Here is a 24,681-nt window from a genome sequence, read left to right on the forward strand (position 1 = left end):
ATCCTTCTATGGTTCAGTTCCTTTTCTCACAACTAACATCTTTTTTTTCCACCTCTGTTGACCCAGAGTTCATCAGCAGGTCAGTGCTAAGGAAAAAGGTAACAACCAGTATTGAAAGTGTAACCCTGTCTATTGCTTAGATTCTGGGAACTTTAACCTCCGTTTGGAAAGCGTGACTAATAAGATGGAACAAATATTCTCCCAAGAGATGTAAACCATGCGCCAACTTCAAAATACAAAAATGCTTGCATGTTTTTTCTTTTCTTTTTTTTTTTTTTAAAGAGGCTTTTTTTTTTTTTTGAATGACTGTATATGTAACATTATGTAGTAGTTAACTGAAGGCCAGAGTACCAAGGCACAGTATGGAATGGTATTTTTCTGAATTCTACTTCAGTTTAAAGGAAGTGTTGAACATTTTAGGGTTTTTCCTTCTGAGTGATTATTGTTTCTGAAATACCTATTATGCAGTAATAGGATTAAAAATACATTTGTTATCATATCAGGATAAATATTGAGCAAAATAATTATTGAAAAGAACATTTAATTTACATTTTTTTCCAAATATGTAATTAACCCCCTAAACGCTAATTCCACAAATGTCTAAATGAACTTTAAGTATGTCGTTTCTTTGAAACAAAGGTTAATTTCTTCACCTGAGCAAGTGATGTTGTTCTCTGTTAATAACTGAGTATTACGAATAATAACTGTTCATACATTGAAGCTTTAATCAGCACCATGATTTTATTGATTTGAAATATTTGGAGCAGACCTGCATTCAAGCACTGCTGGTTGCCAAGTTTAAGAGTGCGTAGCAATAACATCTGTGGTGTTATTTGCTTCTTACTTTCCTTTTCTTAACTTTAGTTTTGCTTTGTTTGATAGTAGTATTACAAGCTTGCAGCTTTTGCTAGTGTTAAGGTTGAGAGCTATCCAAATCACTGGACACTGAATTGCCCACGGTATTTTGTCTGTCTAGAGCATTGATTAATAATTTCTCGTAGAGTGGTTTTACAAACCGGTAGAGTTGACAGAACGATGTTTGCGGTTACCATACCGCCAACAAGCTTCAAACAAGATCAGAACCCCATTCTGATAGATGACAGATCACTGGGGGTATTAAAATTTGAGCAAACAAAAACTGTAGGAAGAAAGAATTACTGTCTCTATTTTATAGATATGGAACCGAGACAGATAAAAAGAATAGTTTGTTGAAGGCTACCTGATCTTCAAGAACTTGTGAATGAGTCCTTCTTCTTCTAAAGAGAATATTATTCCTTTCTGGCAGAATCAGAGGGGAGACTGTTCTCTGCGTCAACTAGAGCTCATCCTTCCTGCTGTAACTGTAATTGTGCTTTTCAGAGATGGCAGCACTGCATTCCAAACTCAAATTGCTGCTTTAAAATTCTTTTGAGGCATGCAGCTGTGCATGTGATCGCTTGTTACCAGTACTCTCCATGGTCAGTTTAGTTTCTGTGGGTTGCGACCGCAGTACAACTGTAAAAGTCACAAGCCTCCAGATTGAGTTTAAAATCTGTGTTTAAAAGCGTGCTCTCTGACTCCGTGATAATTGGGAAATAGAAGACATACCTTTTCACAAGCTAGAGAAAAACCCTGTATCTAGTCCCAAATCACATTTCAAAACATGTTTTATTTATGCTTGGCAGTGACTACAGTGCTTTTGGGTGCTATAAAAATAAAAGTACCCATGGGAGACAGGTTCTTTGGGGTCAGCATAATAATCTGCAGGGAGTGCACCCATGCAGGAATGACTTATGTACAGCATGCCATGATACAGAGATAGAAAGCTGTTGCATATGAAAGAAAACGCAAGCCCGATGGCAACAGATGCCTCCAACCAGAGTACCACAGTCTTCTACCGTAAGTTTATTTACCTCCAGTTCTGTAAAGTGGGCATCTTTATGGGCATCTGGTTCCTCCCTAAACAAAGTGGTGTCATACTGTGTGGTACCAGTTCTCCGCAAGACTGCAAGAAATCTTCAGATTCTTCGATATTCAAAATATTACAACACACTAACAATAAATAGTAAAACAAGAGTTAAATATTGAAATGCCTTACTATACCTGACATATTCTAATTGCTTGGTCCAGCACTGTCTTTGTATCAGTTGCATAATCTGGACAAGGCAGCATGGCATGACTGAAGTGGGCTTGCAGCAGAAGGTGTGTTTTCGTGTGTGAACTGTCAAATGAGTGGGGATTGACTTCAATTGGAAGATGTTTTGCCAGTTCACTGTTCATCTGATCTTCATTGTGTCTCACAGGCAGATCTGTGTACTCCTCAGCATTCTTTAAAAAAAGAAAAAATAAAAAAATTAACCATTGTAATTAACTTCAGCATAATTATTTCTTATTGAGACATTAAAAATATTTATTTAATTTAATTTACTACAGTTAGATTTAATTGTTAAAATAGCAGCATTTTAATGTTTAGAAAGCATACTTATTTTTCAAAATCATGTGTGTAGGAAAACAGTAGCTAGTAAAATATTCACAAATATTCACACAATTATGGGTTTTAATTTTTTTTTTCACATAGCTGATTTTAACATTAGAGAAGAAGAAAATAAAATCAGTGAAATAAATACATTCATTGGACGGACTCAGTATTTGAGATGACTTTCTACAGATATCCTACCCTGGTTGGCTCACAAAGACATTGTACGGTTAGCTATAAAGAAGTCAATAATTCACATTTTCAGTTTTCAGGGTTTCTACCTGTCTCATTGTACTCAAAACACAGCGGGTTTGCAATAGCTCTGGTAAGGTTCTTTTAAAATATATTTTCAATATTTTGAGCAGTCAGTGTCTATGCAACAGATGATCAGCAATCAAAGCAATGAGCAAAATTGTAAGTAGGTGCTGAGAACTATCCTCTGTGCTCCAGAGTGGGACTAATATCATTCGTGCCAAAATGCAAGCTGTCTAAGAACTTCCTCACTGTTGCAAAAAGGAGCTGCACACCAACAGGTAATCTAAATGTAGTTATGAGTAGCAACATCCTTGGGGCTGAGAGAAACTCAAGTTCTAGTAGCCAGAGCAAAGATGTTCATTCTCCTGCTAGGGAATCGCACTGCCTCCAAAAGAAAGAAGATTCAACAGAAGCATCCTAAGAACTATAATTTAAGCTGAAGAGTCAGTTCTGTGACTTGGTCATTTTTTTCCCTCCACAAAATCCTCTTGTGCATGTACGCGTACATATTCTTGTTTGGAATGAGAATGATCTTTCTAAAGTACAAAATTTGGAAGTAAAGTAACAGTTTTATAATATGTGATATCTTTTCCATCTGTAATTTAAGAGAGTGTATTTCTGTTGTCATAAAATAAAAAGTCATTTGGGCAGCCCGAAGGGCAATGTCTTCTGAACTATGGGCTTAGCAGAGACCATTAAATTAAAGTGTTCAGGGTTTTATATCCCTCTTAAACTATAGATTTGATATTATGCATTTTAGTCTTCAATCTCCAGTCAGACTTCCTGCAAATCCATATTAATGAAATATTCACAACAGTAACCAATGCAGAGTGAGGTAAAGAAAAATGGCAATTTTAGAACACCTAATAGAACTACCTAATTGACTTGCAAAGTACCATATCCACTCATTAATATCCCAACACATAGAACCTTTTTTGACAATTCCTAAACCCAGTTATGTAGCTGTTTTTTGCCCCCTTGAAAACTGACAGCACAAAATTTTCTATTTTCTTTAATGGCACAATGAAACTACACCTAAACTGTGATCTAAATGTAAAAGGAAAGGTAAGTATTAGACAATTTAAGATCTGGAAAGAAAATCAGAATGTCATTAATTTATTTTATATCTCAACTGCAGATTAGAAGTGAACACTGACTAAAGACAACTGCTGCTTAATCCTGGATGTCTCTGCTAGATCTCTTGTGAAAACTGTGGTCATTTATTCTCTGAACCTAAGGTCACAATCTTTTTAAGCCCTATAGAAGGCTGCATGTTTGCTTCACTCTCTTTATTTAACTGGCTTGTCCTTCAAAGATATTTTAAAGAATATTTACCAAGGAGATTTTTTACTTAGTTTTGCTTTGCAGTTTAAAGTAGCAGAAAGAAGAAGGATCAGCCAAGTCACTCCAGACCAATTGGTACTACTGAAAATGCGTTTTCCTAATTCTTCCCCAGCACATGTTTTATTTACCTCCAAAACACTCCTCTTATTTTAAACAACTTGCCTACTTAATTTCCTGTTTGTGATCATTGACTGTAAGTAAGTGAGGTTCATTTTCTTATCTGCATCATGTAGGTAATTAAAGGAAATTGAGAATGGGTAGTGAAGCTTTTATACAACTGAGAATGAAGCTGAATGGAGGGCACCGAGGTCAGCAGAGTCCATTATATTTTTATGTGAGAGGCCAGTATGTCTGCCCTGTCCTTGTTTGCTTAGTGTAGGCTGGACAGACTACTAACTGCAAATCTGTTTCTCTGATTTGCCCAGCTGTCCTTGAATAAAGACATCTTCCATTGCAAAATGTTAAATGACAGTGATTGACACCTCTGTGATGAACTCTGCTTGTAACCCCCTGCTACTGTTTTCAGGTTGCACAAAAAAAGACAGAATAAAGAAACATCCTTTGTAATCACCTCAAATGGGCCCTGCTGTTCACTCAATATTTTTTCATTTTAGTTTTCCTTTTCATTGTGAATCTCAATCTGTTCTGCAAAGGCTACAGCTTCAACTATTCCACATATATATTTTATACATATAATGTATATTACTTTAGTACATTGTATCTGAATACTGTTCTTACTGCCATGGGTGAGGAAACAGGTCGAGTTACGTATCAATCATTAATCTTCATTCTAAAGTCAAGAAACTTAATACAAACTATAGTTAAACCACAAAGCACTGCTGTGCATTTTTCACTTTCCCTTTTTCTTCTGTTAAATCAGGACTATTGCAGCCCATGTGCAAATAATATGTTTACAAGCACCTACACAGTTAAGCATAACTTGGAGTATATGAGGAGATAACTAGGAATTTTAGCTATGGGTTCTGCGATCATGCATTTGGTAGTCACGTCACATCTTTCTTTTCCATCGGTCTGTGATGGACTTTCCCAGTAATGGTTTCTTTTGGGCATTAGAGACTGCTGCATCATTTTGAGGGTGTAAGAGTCCTCTCAACCCTACGTTTCAACCTGCATGTGATGCAGGGTCATATAGGAGACAGTAACTTGCTTTGCCAGTGAGAAATATCACATGTAGACCTGCATAAACTCGATAGTTACATTTTACGAGGCCAAAGGGCTATTCTGATAATTGAATTCTGTTTCCTGCATAACACCAGCCACAGAATCATCTTAAGAGTCCTGCCTGCAACATCATGTTCCAGATATGCAGCTTATCATCACCCTTCATTTAAACTGTTAGAATTGGTCTAAAAGTAAACAACTCATCCCATTTAAAAATATATCTTTTGCAGTTTTCTGGTACTACGAAGCATTTAAGGAGTCAGACTGAACTAAAATTTAAATAAGGTATCCAAAATGGTGACTACCATGCTCTGCAGTGCCCATAGGGTTAAAAAAAATTCAGATTTTCTTTCTGCCCACAAAATGTGTAAGTTTGGCTGAAATCACTGATTTACGATGAAAGCTGAACTATAAACTTATATCACATGTAAACCTTCTGAAATAGTTTAAAGCTCAAGTAACTACATCTTGCTGCCTGTATACAGGTGAGAAGAGGATACTTGTGGAGCACAGACAGAAATGGGATCAAGGTGAGCAACTAAAGTAAACTTGAATATTTTAAGTTAAGTTCAGTCATGGGAACAGTAAGACTTATAAAGTTAATGAGTTCTAGACTTTAAAGAGCAGTTGATTAATTTGTAACAATGAGGGTCTAAACCAAACCAAAAATAGTTTCTCACATTCCAGAGTTGAAGCAGTAGTCTTTTCTTTAGCGATGCTGTTATTGAAACTACCTTAGAATTGACTGACTGCCTGTATGTTCCTTTTCTTTACATAGGTACAGTGAACCCAAACACACCATATTTTCAACTTTAATAAACCTGCAACGTGTTTTGCTCTCTTTCAAGTTTCTGATGTAGAAAGAAACAACGGAAAAGCATTCTTAGAAAATTTGATAACAAAATGAACAGTCGTTAAACTAAAGTATTAAAAAAAATCTTGCAGTAAGCTAGTACTAAAACTAACTACCAGAATAATAAAAAAGGAGAAAAGATGATGATCATTTTTAGCTAATATAGTAATCACATCCTCTTTACCTGAACCCTTACATAAACTTCTGGTAGAAGGACTGCAAAAATCGTACCTTTGTGCATCGAATGAAAAATAAAAAACAGGCTGCAATAAACAAATGTGGGGGTTTTTTTACAGCTGTCCTGCAATTAACACTAGTAAGACATTACGAAGTGAATTTTACTCCTCTGTTATCAGAAGTTCAAAGGTGTGCCAATAGGCAATTTATTTTTCCAAGTGAAAACAGCATATTTCGGTCTTTAAGTAACTGGATAGGCAAATATAAGATCAATGATATTATTATTATTATTATTATTATTATTATTATTCTGTAATTGGCTTTTGTCTTTTGTTCCATTGTACAAAGTGCTACAGAGTATTTTAGTGCAACATCCTGACCTCTCACTTCCCCATAGTGCTACGGTGTACAGGAAGCGGCTAGACTCTAGTCTTTCAAGCAGTCTGTAACTATCCTCATCTGGGTGACACCCATGTTACCCTTAGTATAGCACAGAGAAAAGTAGCATGGTCAAAATAGAGAAAGAACAAGCACTGATAGTTTGTGAGTGCCTAGGTAACTGGATAATAATGGCTTATAACAGACTTGCAAATTCTAAATTTTTCTTTGAGGATGCTTGAACTTCTGTACTTAAAAACATTTGAAATTATTTCCATTTAATATCTATATCTCTCCATTCATACGCTGACAAAAGTCTCATTTGCCCTTGTTAACTGTATTATAAGGAAAATTAAAAAAAAAAAAAACAAACACCTGACTAAAGTTCCCAAGTTAATCTTCATTTGCCTGTGCTCTTCCCAAGAGCATATTATGTGACACAAGTATATATTATGAAAATTATTTAAATTAACCAACATATTTATGCTATATTTTATCTTCACATTTTCAAGTGTGAGTTTGATTTATAAGGAAAGACATTAAATTTACACAGATGTATCCTGGCAGGCAGCTGGAACACAATCAAACTTAGATTTATATTCAGAAAACAAATAAATGTGAGTAAACATGTGCTTTAAAAAAAGAAAAAAGGACAAAAAAGAAAAAAAGCCCAAACTGACCACATACTTAGAAGTTGTTTTTCAGCTCACACCAAAAAGAAAAGTAGATTGAAAAATGGAATTGGAGAAGTACTTGGTAGAATTACTACTCTGAAAATTATATCTGTGTTAGTGATTCCATTATAAACTCCTATTTTAAGGAGTTTATTGGTAGCCTATAAATGTATATGCTTTGGTCTCAGTTTTATGGGACATAATTCAAACTTCCAAAGTTTAAAATGTTTGGGTGTTTTTTTTACTCTTAGATATAAAAGGTCTAGGACAATATCCCAGTTAAAGACAGTTATAAACATATATTACTAGTTACAAGTTTTAAGAACAAACATGTTTTCAAGATTCATATTATGAATCAAGATTCAAGATTCATTCATTGCATGTTTTCAGGATTCATATTATAGACAATAAGAAGAAAAAAGTAATTTCTACCAGCTTATTGAAGCTGCTACATAACACAGGGATATTTGGATTGGAAGCCCTCATTTAGACAGCAGACACTTGCACAAAGAGCTTCCTTGCTCTGTTTTACACATGTGAAAATATACTTTTAAGACAAAATTTGCAGAAGTGATGTTCCAGATTTTTAGGGCAGCCTGGCAGGCTCCGCTAAGCAACAGAACAGGCTGAGGTTTTGTAGAGATCTCGAAGAGTGGTTAACATGATGCAAAAGAAGAAAACAAAAATTGTGAGGCAAGATCAGAATATATTTGCTATGTGATACTTTAATTCATCACAGAGCTTATTTCTAAATAAGCTCCTTGCCTTCATATACCATATAACACCTCTCCCTGTCAACCACGCGTGTGCGTGCCAGTGCAATCAAATGGCATCCAGCATATTAGAGCCAACCCTGCAGTGCAGTTCCTTTCCCGTGGGGGCTTTCCCATCCCTGCTTTGCAGGGTCGGTGCCTGGCAGGGAGGAAAGGCAGAAAGCAAAGCCCCGTGCCAGCCCCTGTGCTGTGGGGCATGGAGGAGTCAGAGCCGCAGTCCCCGGGCAGCAGCCACCTCTGGTTGCAGAAAAGGGGTTCCCTCTCTGGCACTGGTGGCTCCCACTGGGGGCTCTGCCTGCTGTAACTCTCCACTCCAGCTTGGGCAATAGGAAAGCGATCTTGCCACTTCTCTAGTACTCTGTCGGAGTACTCTCCACTTCTGGAAAAATGACAGGAAGAAAACAGATATGCATAGGACGGAGAGCAACATCCAAGGGATAAGGGCTGCTCAGTATCTTTTTGAAACAGATACTAACTTTTTTAGTTATTATCTAATTAGTGGTTAATGCATTTTTACAGATAAAAGATATGTGTCAAAAAAGAAAAATAAGGTATAGAATTCAAATTGTAAAGTTAACACAATTAACTAGGTAGGAGCAAAATAGTGAGGCTGGACTACACTGGGCTCTGTCTCTAGAGTTAAGACTGACCAGAGTGGGCACTGGAAACTTCCAGTTGAAGACATAAAGTTGTAAAACCCATCAACATGCAATTATGCAAATCTTATTATTTTTTACAAATTAATTTATAACTATCTCAGGATTTAAAATGGGCACATTTCAGTAATGGGACCTACAAACATGGTTTATAAGAACATACAAATTAAAAGTTCTTACAATTCTTATAAAGTACTCATGTTAGTGATCAGAGAAATCACATACAATTGTATTCTCAGACTTCTCACTTTAAACCAATAAGTGTTCGGTTTTTGCTTTTAAATAGCTGCATATGATAAAACACCACAAATATCACAATTACAGACATCATAAAAAGTACAAGCTAGGGCAATGAAACAGTTGAGTGATCACTTAAAAACACCCTGAAGGGTTTAGATTTCACAAGTTCACCTCTTACTTAAAACATCCAAACTACAAACTACTGATGACATTCCTGATGACCAGAGGTCAGGAGTCTGAAAGACCTTTGCCACTGCGCACAGAGCAATAGGAGGTCAGCAATATTAGCTACCAGTAGCAGAGAGTGACCTGGCAGATCTGGGAACTTCTAAAGTACAAAGTTAAATTGCAGACCTCTGCTTTAGCATGGAGTTGCTAAAAGAAAATCCAAGCATGCTAGCACATGTGAGAGGGAGGATTATATACAATAACAATAATTTGTCATGGGGAAAAAAGTTCTTAGGACTTCTCCACTAACTTGAAAGTTGATTTTCCTTTTTATTTTCTAAAGTTTCCTAAGCATATCAGAGAAGCTAGGTTTCAGTGTACAGGAAGATACAGTAATAGATAATACAATCATTGTCATTGGTTTACCAAATGGGAAAAAATACACTTACAGAATCCATTCTATTTCAGAGTAATTTCCTTTTTAAATTGCATACTTCACTAAAACATGTTAAAACAAGGAATTCATGATTTTAAGTCTTAACTCTCACAATCCATATTTCATAAAGATTATGACCACAATCATAATTCGGTGCTACTTTTTTGGCCAGTCCTAATAAAACCCATTCTTACAATACATTCATTTCCCCCCAAAATGTGTAAGTACTTTCATAGTATTCAGTCTGTACAACTTTCACAGAGGTGGCTTTAGTTCACTCTCAGGTTTTTAAGTTAAATTATTGATTATAAGTAAGCCTGTAACACTTGCACAGTTTAAGGAAAAATAAATGCAAAAGAAGACTAAAGTAGGACAAGAATAAGAGCAAACATCTGAAACTGGTATGGCATACACATTATTCAGCTAGAATAAGTTACTTTCACCATAGCAAATAAATATAAATGGAATGGTATAAATTCCATTTATAAAAGTGAATTATAGTGATGTGAGAGAATTATTACATTTTATCACTGGAAATGGTATATTTGAGATTTTTGCCTCTCCAAGATGCCTGGCTTTTCCTATTACTTTTCATGAGAATGCTTTGAACCTGCACATTCTGAATGCATTATCACCATCCCATTTTTTAAAATCTTAATACTTAGATGGGGCAGTGACCCACAACTTTCTTCCCCTGTAATCTCAAGTCATGTCATAGGAAAGATTTAAAACCGACTGGTTTTGGCTGTATTGAAACTAACTGTATTGCATTAATACAGAAAAGCTTTTCAGTGCATGAACTCAGTAATGTGCTAACACAAAACTGGGAAAATCTCTGAGTATACATTCAAAAGTCTGATTGTCATGAGGAATCTACTTCAGTTCCATTTGGACGTTTGTCCACGTTTTGAAGCTGAGCTTGGCTGAATCAGCTGGCTCAACTACTGATTGAGATGATGATAAGCAATAAAAATTGTAATAGCAAATCTTGGCACACAGCTTTCCCCGGGAAAGCGATCAGTCATTTTCCATCTTTGGCTTTGATCCTCCATTGGGATCTTCCAGTGCAGAGCCCAGACCCAGGGAAGAAGTTAACCGATCTCTGCATTAAGTTAATGCTACTCTGCATGGAGACAGGAGTAAGTGCTACTAATTCTTTTTATGTGAAATGGGGCCCATACATACTGTATATGTTAATGGCAAGCTGTAAAAGCTCTGTGTGTTGAAAACCGGATTTCAGATCTGCTGACCTGTGGCAGCTCCCCTAGTGGGGAGCCACAAATGCACACTGCTGCATTTTTGTACTGGATTAAATTCCAGATCTAGACTACTATGTGACCAGAGACAAAAGGGAATAAAAAGTTTGCAGGCGTGAATACCTGTCATCATGTGGTGAAATGACTAGCAGCCTCTGTTTGAGAGAGGCTCAAGCCCAGAATAATAGAAGAACAATATGAACTGGCAGAAATATATGGGAAACTTGGAAGGTGCCTACACGCACAATGTCTTTTCAGTAAGCCAATGCTACTGGTCTCACTCTGAGCACTTTTAAATGAAAATAGTTTAATATAATAATAAAAAAACACAACTGTAAGAGGAAGTGACAGCTGCTGCAAGTAAATTTCAATAAGGGTAGTTCCCTGCTGATAAAAACTGGCACATCTCCACTCATTTCAGTGTAACTACGCGGATTAGCATTGCTTGAAAATCTGACCCAGTATTTTGAAGAACTCAAGAGCTACAAAGTAATGCAGGGACAGAAGACACTGATAGTTACAAGGGTGGGGAAGAGGGGTAATCACAACAACAACAACAACAAACCAGTAAAACTATTTGAAGGCTATTAAACAAATGGACAACCTGTCAGCATTTTGGTGCGCTTGATTTGAGGAAGTTCTAGCAACACTTATGTCGTGATTGACCAAAGGTCTGATACAGTAACATGGCAAAAATGCCCTGGTACCACATATGACCTTAACAGAACATCCTGTTACTTGAATGGGATGTACCATGCATTGCTAGGGCAGATCTAACCCTTTTTGGATGGCAAGTGATAATTTTTCTTGGTGATGTTCACTGCACACAAATTTGTGAGAATACTGTAGACTCAGTACTCCTGCACAGACTTATACCGTGTCTTTTCTACCTGTAAACAAAGGCAGTCATCTAAAGTACGTTGTAAGAACTGTACTGAAAAAAAATAAAAATGGAAGGATAAGTGATGATTAAGAGAGTTGCACATATTTTGCCTCTGGTATAAAGTTTTAAGAACTTCTTTTAAGAGACAAAGAAAACAGAGATTTTCAGTACCAGATGTCTGGGAAGATCCCATTTGGATTTGAGCTACTTAAATTTGCAATCATGTATTTATACATCTAACAGAGCTTCTGTTTCCCCTAGAATCTGAAAATTAACTAGCTTTGTAGCATCTTCCTTGATCTGCCACCCGTGCCCTGAGGATTAGAGACTCCACCTGAGCTTGTTTTACAAGCATAACAGAAAAAATTAATCTCTGCTGGCAGCGATCCCACTGGGATACTGATGAATAATGATATCCCTCTCTTGCTGCCCTCTCAGTCCACTAGAAAAGCCACTCTAACCCAGCAACGTGGAAACCGCTGAAACCATTCCAGCTGTGGATTAGCAGGCAGTCAAGCATCCATCTGTTCTGTGTGAATCAAGAGAAAGCAAACATGCATTCTTATAGCTAAAGAAGTATTCAAAATTAGCATCTTATATGACTGCATATAGTAAATATTAAGACAATCATATACAAAAGAAAAAATAATATATTATCTATACCTCAGGTTGTTTACATTTGCTTGCTGCCTTAACCAAATGATAAAACAGTTGGAATTCATCTTATTAACCTATAGAATATTGTGCATTCAGTGATTTAGTATGATTAAGAGAAAATTTCTTAATATTGTATGCATCAGTTGTACCTAAAAATATTTTGTAACTAGACATGTATACACACACTAAAGAAATATAAGCAAACATAGTAGCATGCCTTCACCTTGACAGGAGAAAGATTTAAGAGACCTGTTGTGAGAGGGATTTTAGCCATTTTCTCGCCGTCTAAGATACGAGGAAGAGATTTGAGATATTTTCTCTTTCTGAAAACTAGTAGTTTGAATAATCTCTGCTGGCTTGCTAGTCTTTTCCACTGGAAGACAGAAAGGAAAGACAGTGGGAAGTTGGCATGTGGGCAACCCAATCAAACTGGTGACGTCTGATTTGACTCTTCCATGGGAAATAGGACAATGATCTACTATGAATTAAGGAAAGCTGTATCTGAGCATCATCCCAGATAAAATTACTTAGAAAAGTGCATAATTTGACAGTTTTCACATACAACAATTCTAATATTTTGCCTGGCCCATATTGATTAAGCTGCAGAGGTGAAGAAAATCTGCAACTGTTCTCTAAAAGTAAGCCTACTATGCTATACCAAATTTATAAATATATATATATATAAAAACTTTTTCAAATGCTAAGAAAAGTTTTGGTCTTTTTGTAGCAAAAATGCCTCTGCAATTTCTTTTAACATTATGGATAGCATGAGCTACCTAAGTAACTGTGAAATAAAGCACCTTGTAAATACTAGGCAAATAATATTAGAGGCTGATTTCTTAAAAGTTCATCTGTGATAATGTGTAACATCAGCATTTAAAATAAAATTCAACCTTCTGAAACTAGCCAGGTTCCATCAGGAAAAATAAAAAGAAAAGAAAAGAACGAGACAAAGAAAGAATCTAAATGTAAATAGGAAAATACAAGTGTCAGATACTTCATTAAGGACTGATCAGTAATCCTCTTATGTCCTCTTTTTTAAACTACTATGCTAAAGGAACAATATAGGCTGGATACCGATCTTGTATGATGTAATTGTTTCAGCCAAATCAATCCTTATCCTGAAATTTCAGTTCCAATCAGAGAACAAGCTACAAAATGCCATCTTCTTTCTTAATGGCTTTACAAGTCTGAGCACTAACTTCTTTGCTGACAGAGAAAAACATTTGTGTGCCTTTAAACAGCAGTCAGTAAGGCTGAGTTGGTGTCACTAATTGAACTGAATTATGTGAAAACTGTTATAATTTATAGTACAATGGTATAATTCTATCAGAAGCAAAGGCAATAACTAGAAACCAGTGAAGACAAAAGAACTGCAGGCTGCAGAAGGCCTAAATTTGCCTATCGTGCTTTAATTACAAAGCGGGAGGCACAAAGTAGGTACAACTTGTACTGACATGCTAAAGGCGCACCAAGCTTGTAAGGCTGCCTTCCAGGGTACTTGGGGCATGAGAACCCACGCCCATTTATCAAAGCAGCGTTGTATATTATAAAACGTTCAGCTTTACCGTAATAAAAATGCCATTTAGAACTTCAGTTTTGTTTCAACAAATACAAACATTATTTCAACAAATATATTGTATATTTGAAAATAGAGCCATATGACATGACTGCTGCAAAAAAGCCATTTCATTTTCAATATGAATACTTTGCAAAGTATTCACAAAAAAGCTGCATGTACACAACTAGGCGTAGTTTGAAATCTCGCATAATGATGACGGCTACAATTCTAACTGCCAAGGGGTAAGTAAAAGACTTTTGTGCTAAAATAAATAAATAAGTGAATGAATGGTGCACTGTTGAAGTGCCTGCAGCTTTACGCAGTCAGCTAAACCAAGCTTGCTATCACTGAACTTGCTTCTAGCATATATACCAAGGACAAGCACTGATTTGCCACAGATGCCAGCCAATGTTCACATTTTTAAGTACAAGACCAGGACAGTCTCCTATCTACCCTAGCAGATACAAGGGTAATACCTTCCTGGCTCATCAAAATAGTTTTCATTGGTAAACACCTGTGTTTTGCTGCTATAACTGCATCTATATCTCCCGTTAAAGGAATTTATTTCCTCATTTTTCTGACAGAAACAGTTACTAAAGCAGCTGTTTGAAATGGGGCTATACCCAGAGGCTACTGGCTTCCCCTACCACAGCTATACACGCTTTCACAAGTTTTTCCCTTGGCTGCTGCACTGCAATCAAAACAACTTAAAAAGAAGAAAAAAAAAAAAAAGAAAAAAGTAAAGATACCATACTATATCCAAGATAACAGTTCTTGTCTTACAGCCTAACTGGTGGGAAATATATGTCAGATACCTTTAACTTCAACTTTAAAACAGGTTTTATTTTAACTTTCCTGATTGATTCAGTTTTTTTAAACTGGCAAGACAAAAGTTAAGAAAGAAGGTTAGAGAGGAAAAAAAAGGCGATCTGTTAATCATAGATTAGAAAGTCATGGAGATGGGCAGGTTTTATATTTTCTGGTTTTGAATGTAATTCTTTCTTATTGATGCCATAAAAATGAAAGACTTATGCCATGTTCAGTTAACTGTCAGTGGGCATTGTCATCTTGATTCCAACTGATTGTGCTTTTCTAGAAAGGTGGGCAGCATATGATGCTTTCAAAGTAAAAATCAATCAATCATTTGGAAAAAGAAAAATCATTGCATCAAAAGCAATCATTGTGTCATGATGTTAGAAAAAATTACTACATTCAAGTACTAGAGCAACATTCAAAACTGCTCCATCTACTGGGACTACAGAAAAATCAAGACAAATTTCATGTGTGAGTATTCATGTGTGTAAGTACTCTTTCTGCTAAGTAAAAGATATTTTTAATATACTGCATACAGATGATGAAATTTGGATGCTACTAAAATTCACTATAGCATTTTGTTTTATTTTCATAAAACCAAATATAATTTTCAATTTAAACTACTGTATTAAACACACTATGATACTATCTAGATGTTCCAAGTGGAAACTGAGGAACAAGTGTTTTAAAACATGAAAATCCAGAGAATACAGGCTGTATAAAAATTAAATAAATGATCCTGGAAATGCCCATGTTTATGATGAAATTTATGCATTGAACAGTTCTAGGTATAGATTTATTGTGAAGAAAAGATTTAATAGTAAGAAGTACCAGTTTTCTTGTATTATAAGGGTTCACTAAAAATATGCATAATGGCTGAGGTCTGTTCCTATCTGTAGACTGGGCACAGAAGTCACATTCATATTGTTGAGAATGCACAATAAATGTGAAATGAAATATGTAAATTCTTTAAAGAACTTAGAATGTAACATAATTGCTTTTAATTTCATATAAAGTGTACGTAATAAAGTATTTCTATTCTTGACACTGAAATGCCATATTTAAAAAGAGTAACATAATGAATACAGTCTTGCTGTACTTTTATACCTTGAAGAAAATCATAGTAGTGCCTTTATTTCCTTCTAAATGAAATGTAAATGTAAATTTAAACTAGAAAATGACTGACTTTGGAAGAGTGATCTGATTTTTTTTCCTGAAATGGCTCATAGAACAGACAACCAGTTTTATATCATATATTAAAAAAACAAAAGCAGTGTTTGTGCCGTGGCTTGCAGAAAAAATATTACACAAAACAGCTCACATTAGCTTGTTCTTGGACAATATTTTTGTAACATTAATTCCTCCTCCCCTGGCATCTAACTGGAGACCAGTGGAAAAGATGGTTTATCACTGAGTCAAAAACCTTTGTGACCCCTTCATGGGAGACTGAATCAACAGCTTTAAGATAGAATCCTGCTAAGGAAATAAAATTATTTTAGACCGAGAGTGTAAACAGAAACTCGCATATGTCCCTGGTTAGAATAGGATCTGCCAATGATGATGAACAGAAACTAAAGCTATGGGTTAACTGAATTACTTAGAATCTCATAGTACAAATACCTAACAGGTAATGAAAGACAATAATGCATTAATAACTTTACTCTTTTGTTGTCTATGGATTTGGGGGGGGAGAGCGCCTGTTTCATGAATGTCCTCCTTCTACCTTCCAAATCTGCTACTCCAGCAATGCCAGATTTTCTGCTGAGTTCCAAAATAGTCTAATACAAGCCAGTGTAACAAAACCATGTCGATTATCAGATAGAAATATAGGGAAGAGGTATGTGGATACCAAACCTAGGAGTCCATGTTTATATCACAGAAAGATGGACACATACACCCCAGTATAACACAAATACTATGCTGTTCTGTCCCTAAGCTCCCCAGTTAGAAAGAAACCCATCCCTTATAACCAGTTTACATGAAAGATGGCAGTAGGCACAAGAAAACCAACCAGTTATCTCTCGTAAGTAGAATTCAAAAACAGAATTAAGGGACAACATGCAGATAAAACAAGGGCTGAAAGATGGTAATGTTCTCCCCTTCACTGTCCAGTATGAAGAGATATAACAAAGTATTTGCTCTGTAAATAAGAATATTAACCAGATAACCAGATAAGTGTAGTAAACAAATCACTGAAAATCATGAAGCTAGTAGATCCAGGCATCACAGTCCTGATTAATCATCAGGACAGACCTCCTTTCCTCAAGGTACAACAAACCCACATTTGATTTTAAAAAAATTGTGGTGTCTGCTGATTTAGTACAGAAAATGACAAAAATGACCCCAAAGTATCTCTCTCTATTTTTTACCTAGACCTCTGTTCTCATCTCTGCACCTAACTTCAGAATAAAAGGAAACAGGCTTTAGGTACCTCAGGGAAATCCAGCCTGTCAGTAATAATTCATGAACACTTTCTCATCAATAATACTTAATGCAAGAAGCACCATAACTCAACAGTGATTAAGCTCATTTGGATTACTACTGTCTGAAGCACGGTTAGGAAAGTTTTAAAGAAAGCTCTATGGAAAAGCATCAAACATTTTCTCTCAGAAAAAAATTACAGGTCCACTAGCACAAGTCAGTTATAAAAGTAACTGAATCAGAACTTTGCCTGCTAACTGCAAACCCAAGGCAGATTAAACACCTCGAGTACAGGTTTACTGAAAGGAGAAGGGAAAGCGTGAGGGGATTGTACCCTGCCTATTTGTATCACTTATTACTGTATACTTCCAACATCACTGCGGGGCTGTTCCCTTGTGCCATGTTCCTGTTCACGTTATGGATACTTCAAGCCCTAAACCATAATGAAAAATATTCATCTGATCTTGCAAAATGCTGGCAGATGATCAAATGAAAAGATAAAATAAAAACAGAGAAAAGAACAGATACTGGAGAAGACTATGAATGGTCTTGATTACAAAGTGGAAACAAATCTTGCTATCAAGTGACTTTCTTGAGAGACCCATCAGCACTAGCAACAGGATGACTCAAAACTACTTTTTCATGTGAGTTACAAAGATTCACTAATAATTCATTGGTGAATGATCCTGAATTCTGAACACTCCTATCAGCATGGCAAAATATCAATCTGAAACTCAAAATCCCTTAATCAAACTCAGATTTAAAACCTTTAATATGATTATAAATTTATGAATTCTTGAATGCAATCTTGCTTTTTTCCCGGTTTTGTTTTAAACAAACTTTTGCTCCTTTTCAAGTTACACATCAACAATTTGGTAAAAACTTGTATATATCCCATTTCAAACCCACGACATCAGTGTTTTCTTTGTTACAATTGTACACTTCTGTCTTCCTTATATACATCGCATAACTTATAAACATCTAAAAGTTTGCAAGATTATGAACAATGCCAACAAAAAAAAAGAGCCACATGTCACATCTACAAAATCCTGCAACTGCATTTGAGAAATGTTTTGGATGGTTGTTCTTAAATAACTCAGTCTAAAATTCAAAACTTTAAACCTGAGTGATCAGCAGAATAGTCACAATTATAATTATGTTTTGCAATGATAACAGGCCTTTTTGTACTATAGCTACAGCTTTCAGTTCCAGCATCATTAAGAGATTCTTCAAATTACTTTTTAAATATCCTTTTCCCTCAGGATTTTCACTTATACCTAATTAGACTACTTACCCCATGCCATGTAATTCCCCATTGCCAAAACTGCTAAATGCTTCAATAAGAAGGAGGAGGGCACCAGTGGAGCAAGGCAGATGTAATGTCATTGGTTAACAATAGAGGTGTGAAGCAACTGCCATAATTATAAAACTCATTAATTCACAGTGTTTAGGGGAAAAAAAAATCCTTGGCAATAACGCTGTTCAAATGGCGATTCTTTTCAACACTACATCAGATTGAAAAAAACCTTTTAATTTACACCTTCAACAAGACAGAATAGTGATTCCACTAGTAATTATGAAAATCAACATCTGTATAAAAAGTAAGGAAAAATTGTCAGCTATAGTGGCATTCAGCATTCATACAGCCTTTTCATCTTTCAAATGACATGTAGTACATTTTGACCCCTAACCAATTTTATTTTTAGTTTCATGCCTCTAAGACCATAAATAGACAACTTCCAAAACTATATTTACAGGAAAAAAAATCAGAAAGAATTAAAGTAAGATTAATTAATTTTAAATTTTACAATCTCTGCCCAACAGTAGGGTCCTAGGTTTCATTTGCAACAGAAATATTTGCCATTTATCTTTGCACTTCATGGATGCAAGCTGTTTAAATAGATGAGGAGCCCTGACATAAGATAGACAGCACTAGGTTCTGCTTCCATCATTCATCTTCCATATGTTGCTCACTAGCTTAGGCAGTGTCATGAAATGTCCCCCATCTCTGCTAATGCTATTCCTAAACTTTCCCTGTATAAATTTGTCTGAAAAAAAATTTCTAGGTGCAGAAAATTTTCTCTGGAGAAGAGATTTTAAAAAGACAGTAAAGCTCTCATCTTGAATACTCAACATTATATTATTTAAATTCTTTTCACCAGTGGGTATTTCTTTTTAAAATTTCAGTTATTTTACATACAGCATATATAGGAATTGTGGTTGATTATCATTTTGAATTCAGCTGAATACAGTGAATTTCATTTCATATAATTTGTAATGTTTTCTGACAACAGAACAACAGATATTGCAGGGTCAGTGATAGCAATTCCCCTATTTAGGCTGTCTAACACTTTCCATTATAAAAGATTACTGTGGCCTTTATTTCTGAGCTGTAACACTCCAAATGTTTGCAGCAGGTGATTTAAATTTACCAGAAAGGAAGTCTCTGTACTAGAAAAGTGGCTTTCCTAGTGTCATAAAATGCTGATCTGATTTTGTTGAGATGCAAACTGTTGAATAGCACTACTTTAATTTTTCTTCCTGTATTTCTCCTCAGAGACATTTTGGCAGCATGTTAAAACAATAATGAATATAAAAGTAACACACATAAATACTGTAAGATGGGACTCTAGACTTTGAAGTTAACACTTGGAAATGAGAATACTAAAGAATTATACTTGTATAATGTATGTAATACAACAGAGACTACAATCATAAGTGGTCAGAAATAAGTTTTCCCAGATAATATTCAGGCACTTTTTGTTTTCTAATATGTGTGTACAAGTGAAGTTATATTATTTTGAAAAAAGAAGATTTTGTAGACATAACTACTTAAGTACTTAAAAAGGAAAATGGAGTAAAACCTGATTCTTTTGCAATGAGAATGTAATAGTATCACGCTGCATTGTACACTGTATCTCCAGATTTGTACCCTAAAATCTTTTGCCTTGCATTGCACTTCTCTACTAACAGTCACTAGGCTAACTGTATGAGCTGGCATTACTGCAGGTTATGACCTCAAGGATTGTGAGGTAGCTGGGAGAAGGAAAATTAGGCATTTTAGGGAACAGGTCTTCCCCATATGTCTTCCCCACTTCTGTAAGCTGCTGTATCTTCCAGATTGTCCCAGTGCAAAGTGGTGGCCCTGGTACAGATTTAGGATGTTGATATGTAGTTATTATTCTGGCTTTTTAGTATTACACCTAACTTACTTACTTAGAAAAAAAAATAATATGAGGTTTGTATAGATCCTGAAGATTATAAAGGGGCATAAGAAGAGAAACAGATGTACACAGTAATTTTGATCTACCAATTAGATGAAACACCTGAAACATCAAGTATTATTCAGGTATATTACTCAAAACAACAAAAAATGAAATTACAGATCAGGGAAGAAAGGCTTTTCTTAATTTTGGGGTGTCTTTTCACACACTTGGAAGTGTCTTTAAGAGTCATGAGTTACATATGTTTAAGTTAAGAAAATATCAGCACTTACTGTCAGAATTAAGAGCAATTCTTCAATGTTGCTTTCAGGTTTCAACTGATCTTTGAACATCCCAATAGTTGGATGCTTCAAATAGTAATAGGAAGCAATGCGGCCATATGTCAGAGGTTCAATGCTGCGATTATCCTGTTAGAAGAGGAATCAAATATACAAGGTTCCTACATGGTTCAATGTAAATGGTTCCTACAAAACTGTAAAATAATTTAAGACTACTTTATAAGAGAGAACAGCAAAAATGATTTAGCATCATAATTTAGCTGCAACCCCTGTTAAGCTCAGTTTTCAATGTAAGTCTTACAAATAGCTCCATAGGCAAATGCTAGCATCTCAAATCGGGAGCACGTATCTTGCTGTTCCCAACTTTTAGGAGCAAGTATCTTACTGAATCTTGTAAGGCACAGATTAGTCTTACCTCCCCAATTTCAATACAGTAGGAGCATTCCAAATCAAAGAGGGATTTCTCAACAAGGCTTGAGAGGTACATATTCATTGTGTCATGGCTCACATCATCCAAGTTATAGTAACTAGATAAATTGAAAACAGATGCATTACATGAATACTTTTGACATGCTGAAGATTTTTAACAATAACATCTTGTAGGGAAACTTACGAGGCTGCTATAATACACACACGTACTTGGAACAGCGATATCCACATTAAACAATTAAATATAGAACTATTCCCTTATATAGTCTAACAAGAAATTCATGATTCTTAAATGGTTTGTGGGAGTAACCAAAATAATACAAGCATGTACACATGGAAAAATGGTAATTTATCTATTAATAGAAAGGTTGATACAAACAGAACTGGACTGGCTATACTTATTGGGAAAATTTTCCTGATTGCATAGGTATATTTTCCTGATTATAAAAGTATGAAAGTGAACGAGAAATACTAACACAAGCAACAGTATTTTAACTTCAAGACAAAGGAAGAAAACCCACCAAGGATAGCAACTGTTCTTACATCCTGGAACTCTGAAAATAGAAACTTGGCATATAGTGACATCTCTTGAAAAAGTAACCTTACACCAATCCAAATGGTGGTGGTTGTCGTTACATTTCTGTGTAATTTTATTCTCAAAGTTAAAATTGCTAAGAAAAGGAATAAGGTATTTGTCAATGTGGTTACTTCACATGTTCATTATTCAGGTAAAATTGTTTAGGTAAACTATATATAGTAATAATGGTTCTTAGTTATCTGTATGAAGGAAAAATGTTTATAAAGTTTGCCAAAACATGTTGTTATGCCAGCGTATAAAAAAACCCCAGTGACTGAAGTTTGCACTCCTTAACTGTAGAACTTAAGCTGTATTATAAGATTCTTACTCACACATACATAATTTCAGGGTGAGCTTTTACCTAGAAAACTCCAGATAAAAACATGGTAAGAACTTGTGTCCTAGATTCAACAAAGGCACCAATTCAGAAACTAACAAATAAGTTCAATGAGCAGTAAAGAAAAACTGAGCATGCTCAGAAAGTTTAAAAATTCTGAATTAAATCATGCCATTTCAAACAAACAAAAAATTTGATGATTTATTGAAATATTGAAAAGCAGAGTAAAAAAGGTTTTCCCTGCTCATTTAATTCGGTAAAATACTGTCGCACAAATAGACTACTGAGATTGCTGCAATGATGAAAGATGCTCCTTTGTTCATACTAGCTGCTTTACTAAAATTTCCTACTGTTACAATGTACTCAGAATCCCCACTGGAAACAATACCACACGCTGTAATGGAGATTAGGTTCTTTCAGTGTTATTTTGTGCAGGTGAACAACAGGCTGCAAAACAGTGTGCTGAGATTCATTTTAGCTGATTTTACATAGTTACAGCTACACCTGAGTTAGTCTTTTTAACTCCCTTTACTGCCAATGGAGAGAAACGTGTGCTTGCAGAATGCCATTTATCTGAAGTATTTTATATATCCGCTTTAGGACGAAGTGAAATGTAATCACTGACTAAAAAAAAAGAGCTTTAAACAATCAGTTCAGTTGTTGATTCTATGTTTGGGCAGATGAATCCCATTCTCTGATTTAAGCTCTATTTTGTTTGCTGTAATGCTGCTGTTAGCAAATTTCAAAAGATGGAACTGTGTTTTTATATACTATGAGCATCCTTCCATGACTGTTTTATTAACAGAATTTGATCGGCAGTATTATTTTCTTAAACACCGTTTTTAACATTTATCCTTTATGAACAGCAATAGCAAAACTGAAAAAAGCCTGCATGCTAAATAGCAGTACAGTCATTTCCAGATTTTTTCCCTTGTTATTAATTGCAAATTATGGAGTTAATTCTTTGATGCTTTGAATGTTCACTTATAATCAGGTAAAGCCGGAGTCAAACACTACTACCATAAGAAAAAGATTTTTAAAAAAATTGTTCTGATAGCAGGAAACAGTCTGCTACATTAGACAACAACAAGTGTATGTGTATATATATAGCAGTGGAGTATTCAACTCTGTGATATTTTATATGGGTTCATGCTGAGATGATCTCAAACGTTTTAAACATAGCTATTGTCCAAAACCAAACCAAATCAAAAGAAAAATTTATATTGACTACAAAGTTTTATATGGTAGACAGCCACACATTATCAGCCTTAGCAAAAGAAAACTTATTTGTAGCAAAAGTGCTCTAACATTGTTTTCAATGCAACTTAATTTCCATGAGTCCACTTTTAAATTTACTGAAGTAATATAGTATTGATAAAAAATGGTTAATATTTCCATCTGCACCTTTTATCTCCCTGACATCTTATCACCCAACGCATGTGGATTCTGTTTATTAGCAGAAATTACTTTGTAACATTTTGTTTACCCTCTGAAAATAATCGAGCAAATTAACTACGGAAGTTGTTTAAGGATGTCAAAAGATTGTCTCTTTTATACATCTAAACAACTAACGATTCATTAGTATTTTTCTCTAAATTGAATATAACACTACTGAAATGATTCTAATTAAGGCACTTTGTTTTCACGGTATTCAGACTTTCACCATATCATTGCAGCACTATTATTTGCACTACCACAACACTGATGAAAAATACTGATAAAACAAAGGAAGAGACATGGGCAATAGACTGAAATTCTTTTTTGAGACTGAAATTTAAGACAGTAATTCAAACAGATTTTTATCTTGTACTCTGCCTAATTTGCAGTATTTCACACTGAAGTCACAATCATAAAAGGCATTATAATGCCTTTTAAAAACTATGCGAATTTTAAATTTGCTGATTTTTGGTAATTTTCTGTCAGAGGAGTAAATATATAGCTGCCTAGTGCAAATAAAACAATGTAAAGAAAAATCTTAAATGGTTTGTAATCTCGAGTGAAGTGCTACCAGTGTGTTTTAACTACTTTCTATAATGGGGTAAATATAATTTTGAGCACACCCACAGGGGCTTCTTGGTCACTCAGCACATTTTCCCTTAATAAAAAGCAAAGCCATTCATCTAGAAAGACTATGTTAAAATCATTAGCGAAATTTACAGAGGTATCATGACATTAGACAGTATTTTGAATGCACAGGCATAAATGCAAGTTAAATTTTGCATGTTGGTATGTTCTAAGTATAAAACCTGCATCGTGAGTTCCTCTATGAAGCTATATTACCTTACTATTTAATTACAGATAAAGAATAAAAACAATGCAGTTTCATGCTCACTGCATTGAATCATCTAGTCATTATTTTCCCTTTGCTATAAACAGACAGCCTACCTTTTTATCAGCACACCATTTCATTTATTTCACAGTGAAGCCCAGTTTCACAATAATTGACTTGTCAGAAGCTCTAATTTATGAGGCTGGGCTCTGTAAGCCTTCTCCTATATTGGACTCAACCTGCACACAAGCAGGGTTGAATATTTACAATGCTGTTAACAGGTGCTGAGTTGTTTAATGATTCTAATAGCCAGAAGCGTACTGAGAAAGCCAGCGGGATCACAATTACAGGCTGTTTGAACACAACAATTACTCGTCCCCTGAGA

General features: G+C 35.2%; 1 protein-coding gene across 1 annotated transcript in view; it reads right to left on the reverse strand.

Moving 5' to 3' along the window:
• Positions 1-24,681, reverse strand: part of ASCC3 (activating signal cointegrator 1 complex subunit 3) — a 276,779-nt gene that overhangs the window by 20,013 nt on the left and 232,085 nt on the right. The window contains exons 35-37 of the mRNA XM_054820094.1: positions 21,100-21,211; positions 20,679-20,813; positions 2,083-2,307 (exon numbers count right to left, since the gene is read on the reverse strand). Coding sequence (XP_054676069.1) covers positions 2,083-2,307; positions 20,679-20,813; positions 21,100-21,211 — 472 coding nt within the window. The remainder of the gene's footprint in view (positions 1-2,082; positions 2,308-20,678; positions 20,814-21,099; positions 21,212-24,681) is intronic.

This window comes from Grus americana, chromosome 3 (assembly GCF_028858705.1).
Source record: "Grus americana isolate bGruAme1 chromosome 3, bGruAme1.mat, whole genome shotgun sequence".
Taxonomy (NCBI): domain Eukaryota; kingdom Metazoa; phylum Chordata; class Aves; order Gruiformes; family Gruidae; genus Grus; species Grus americana.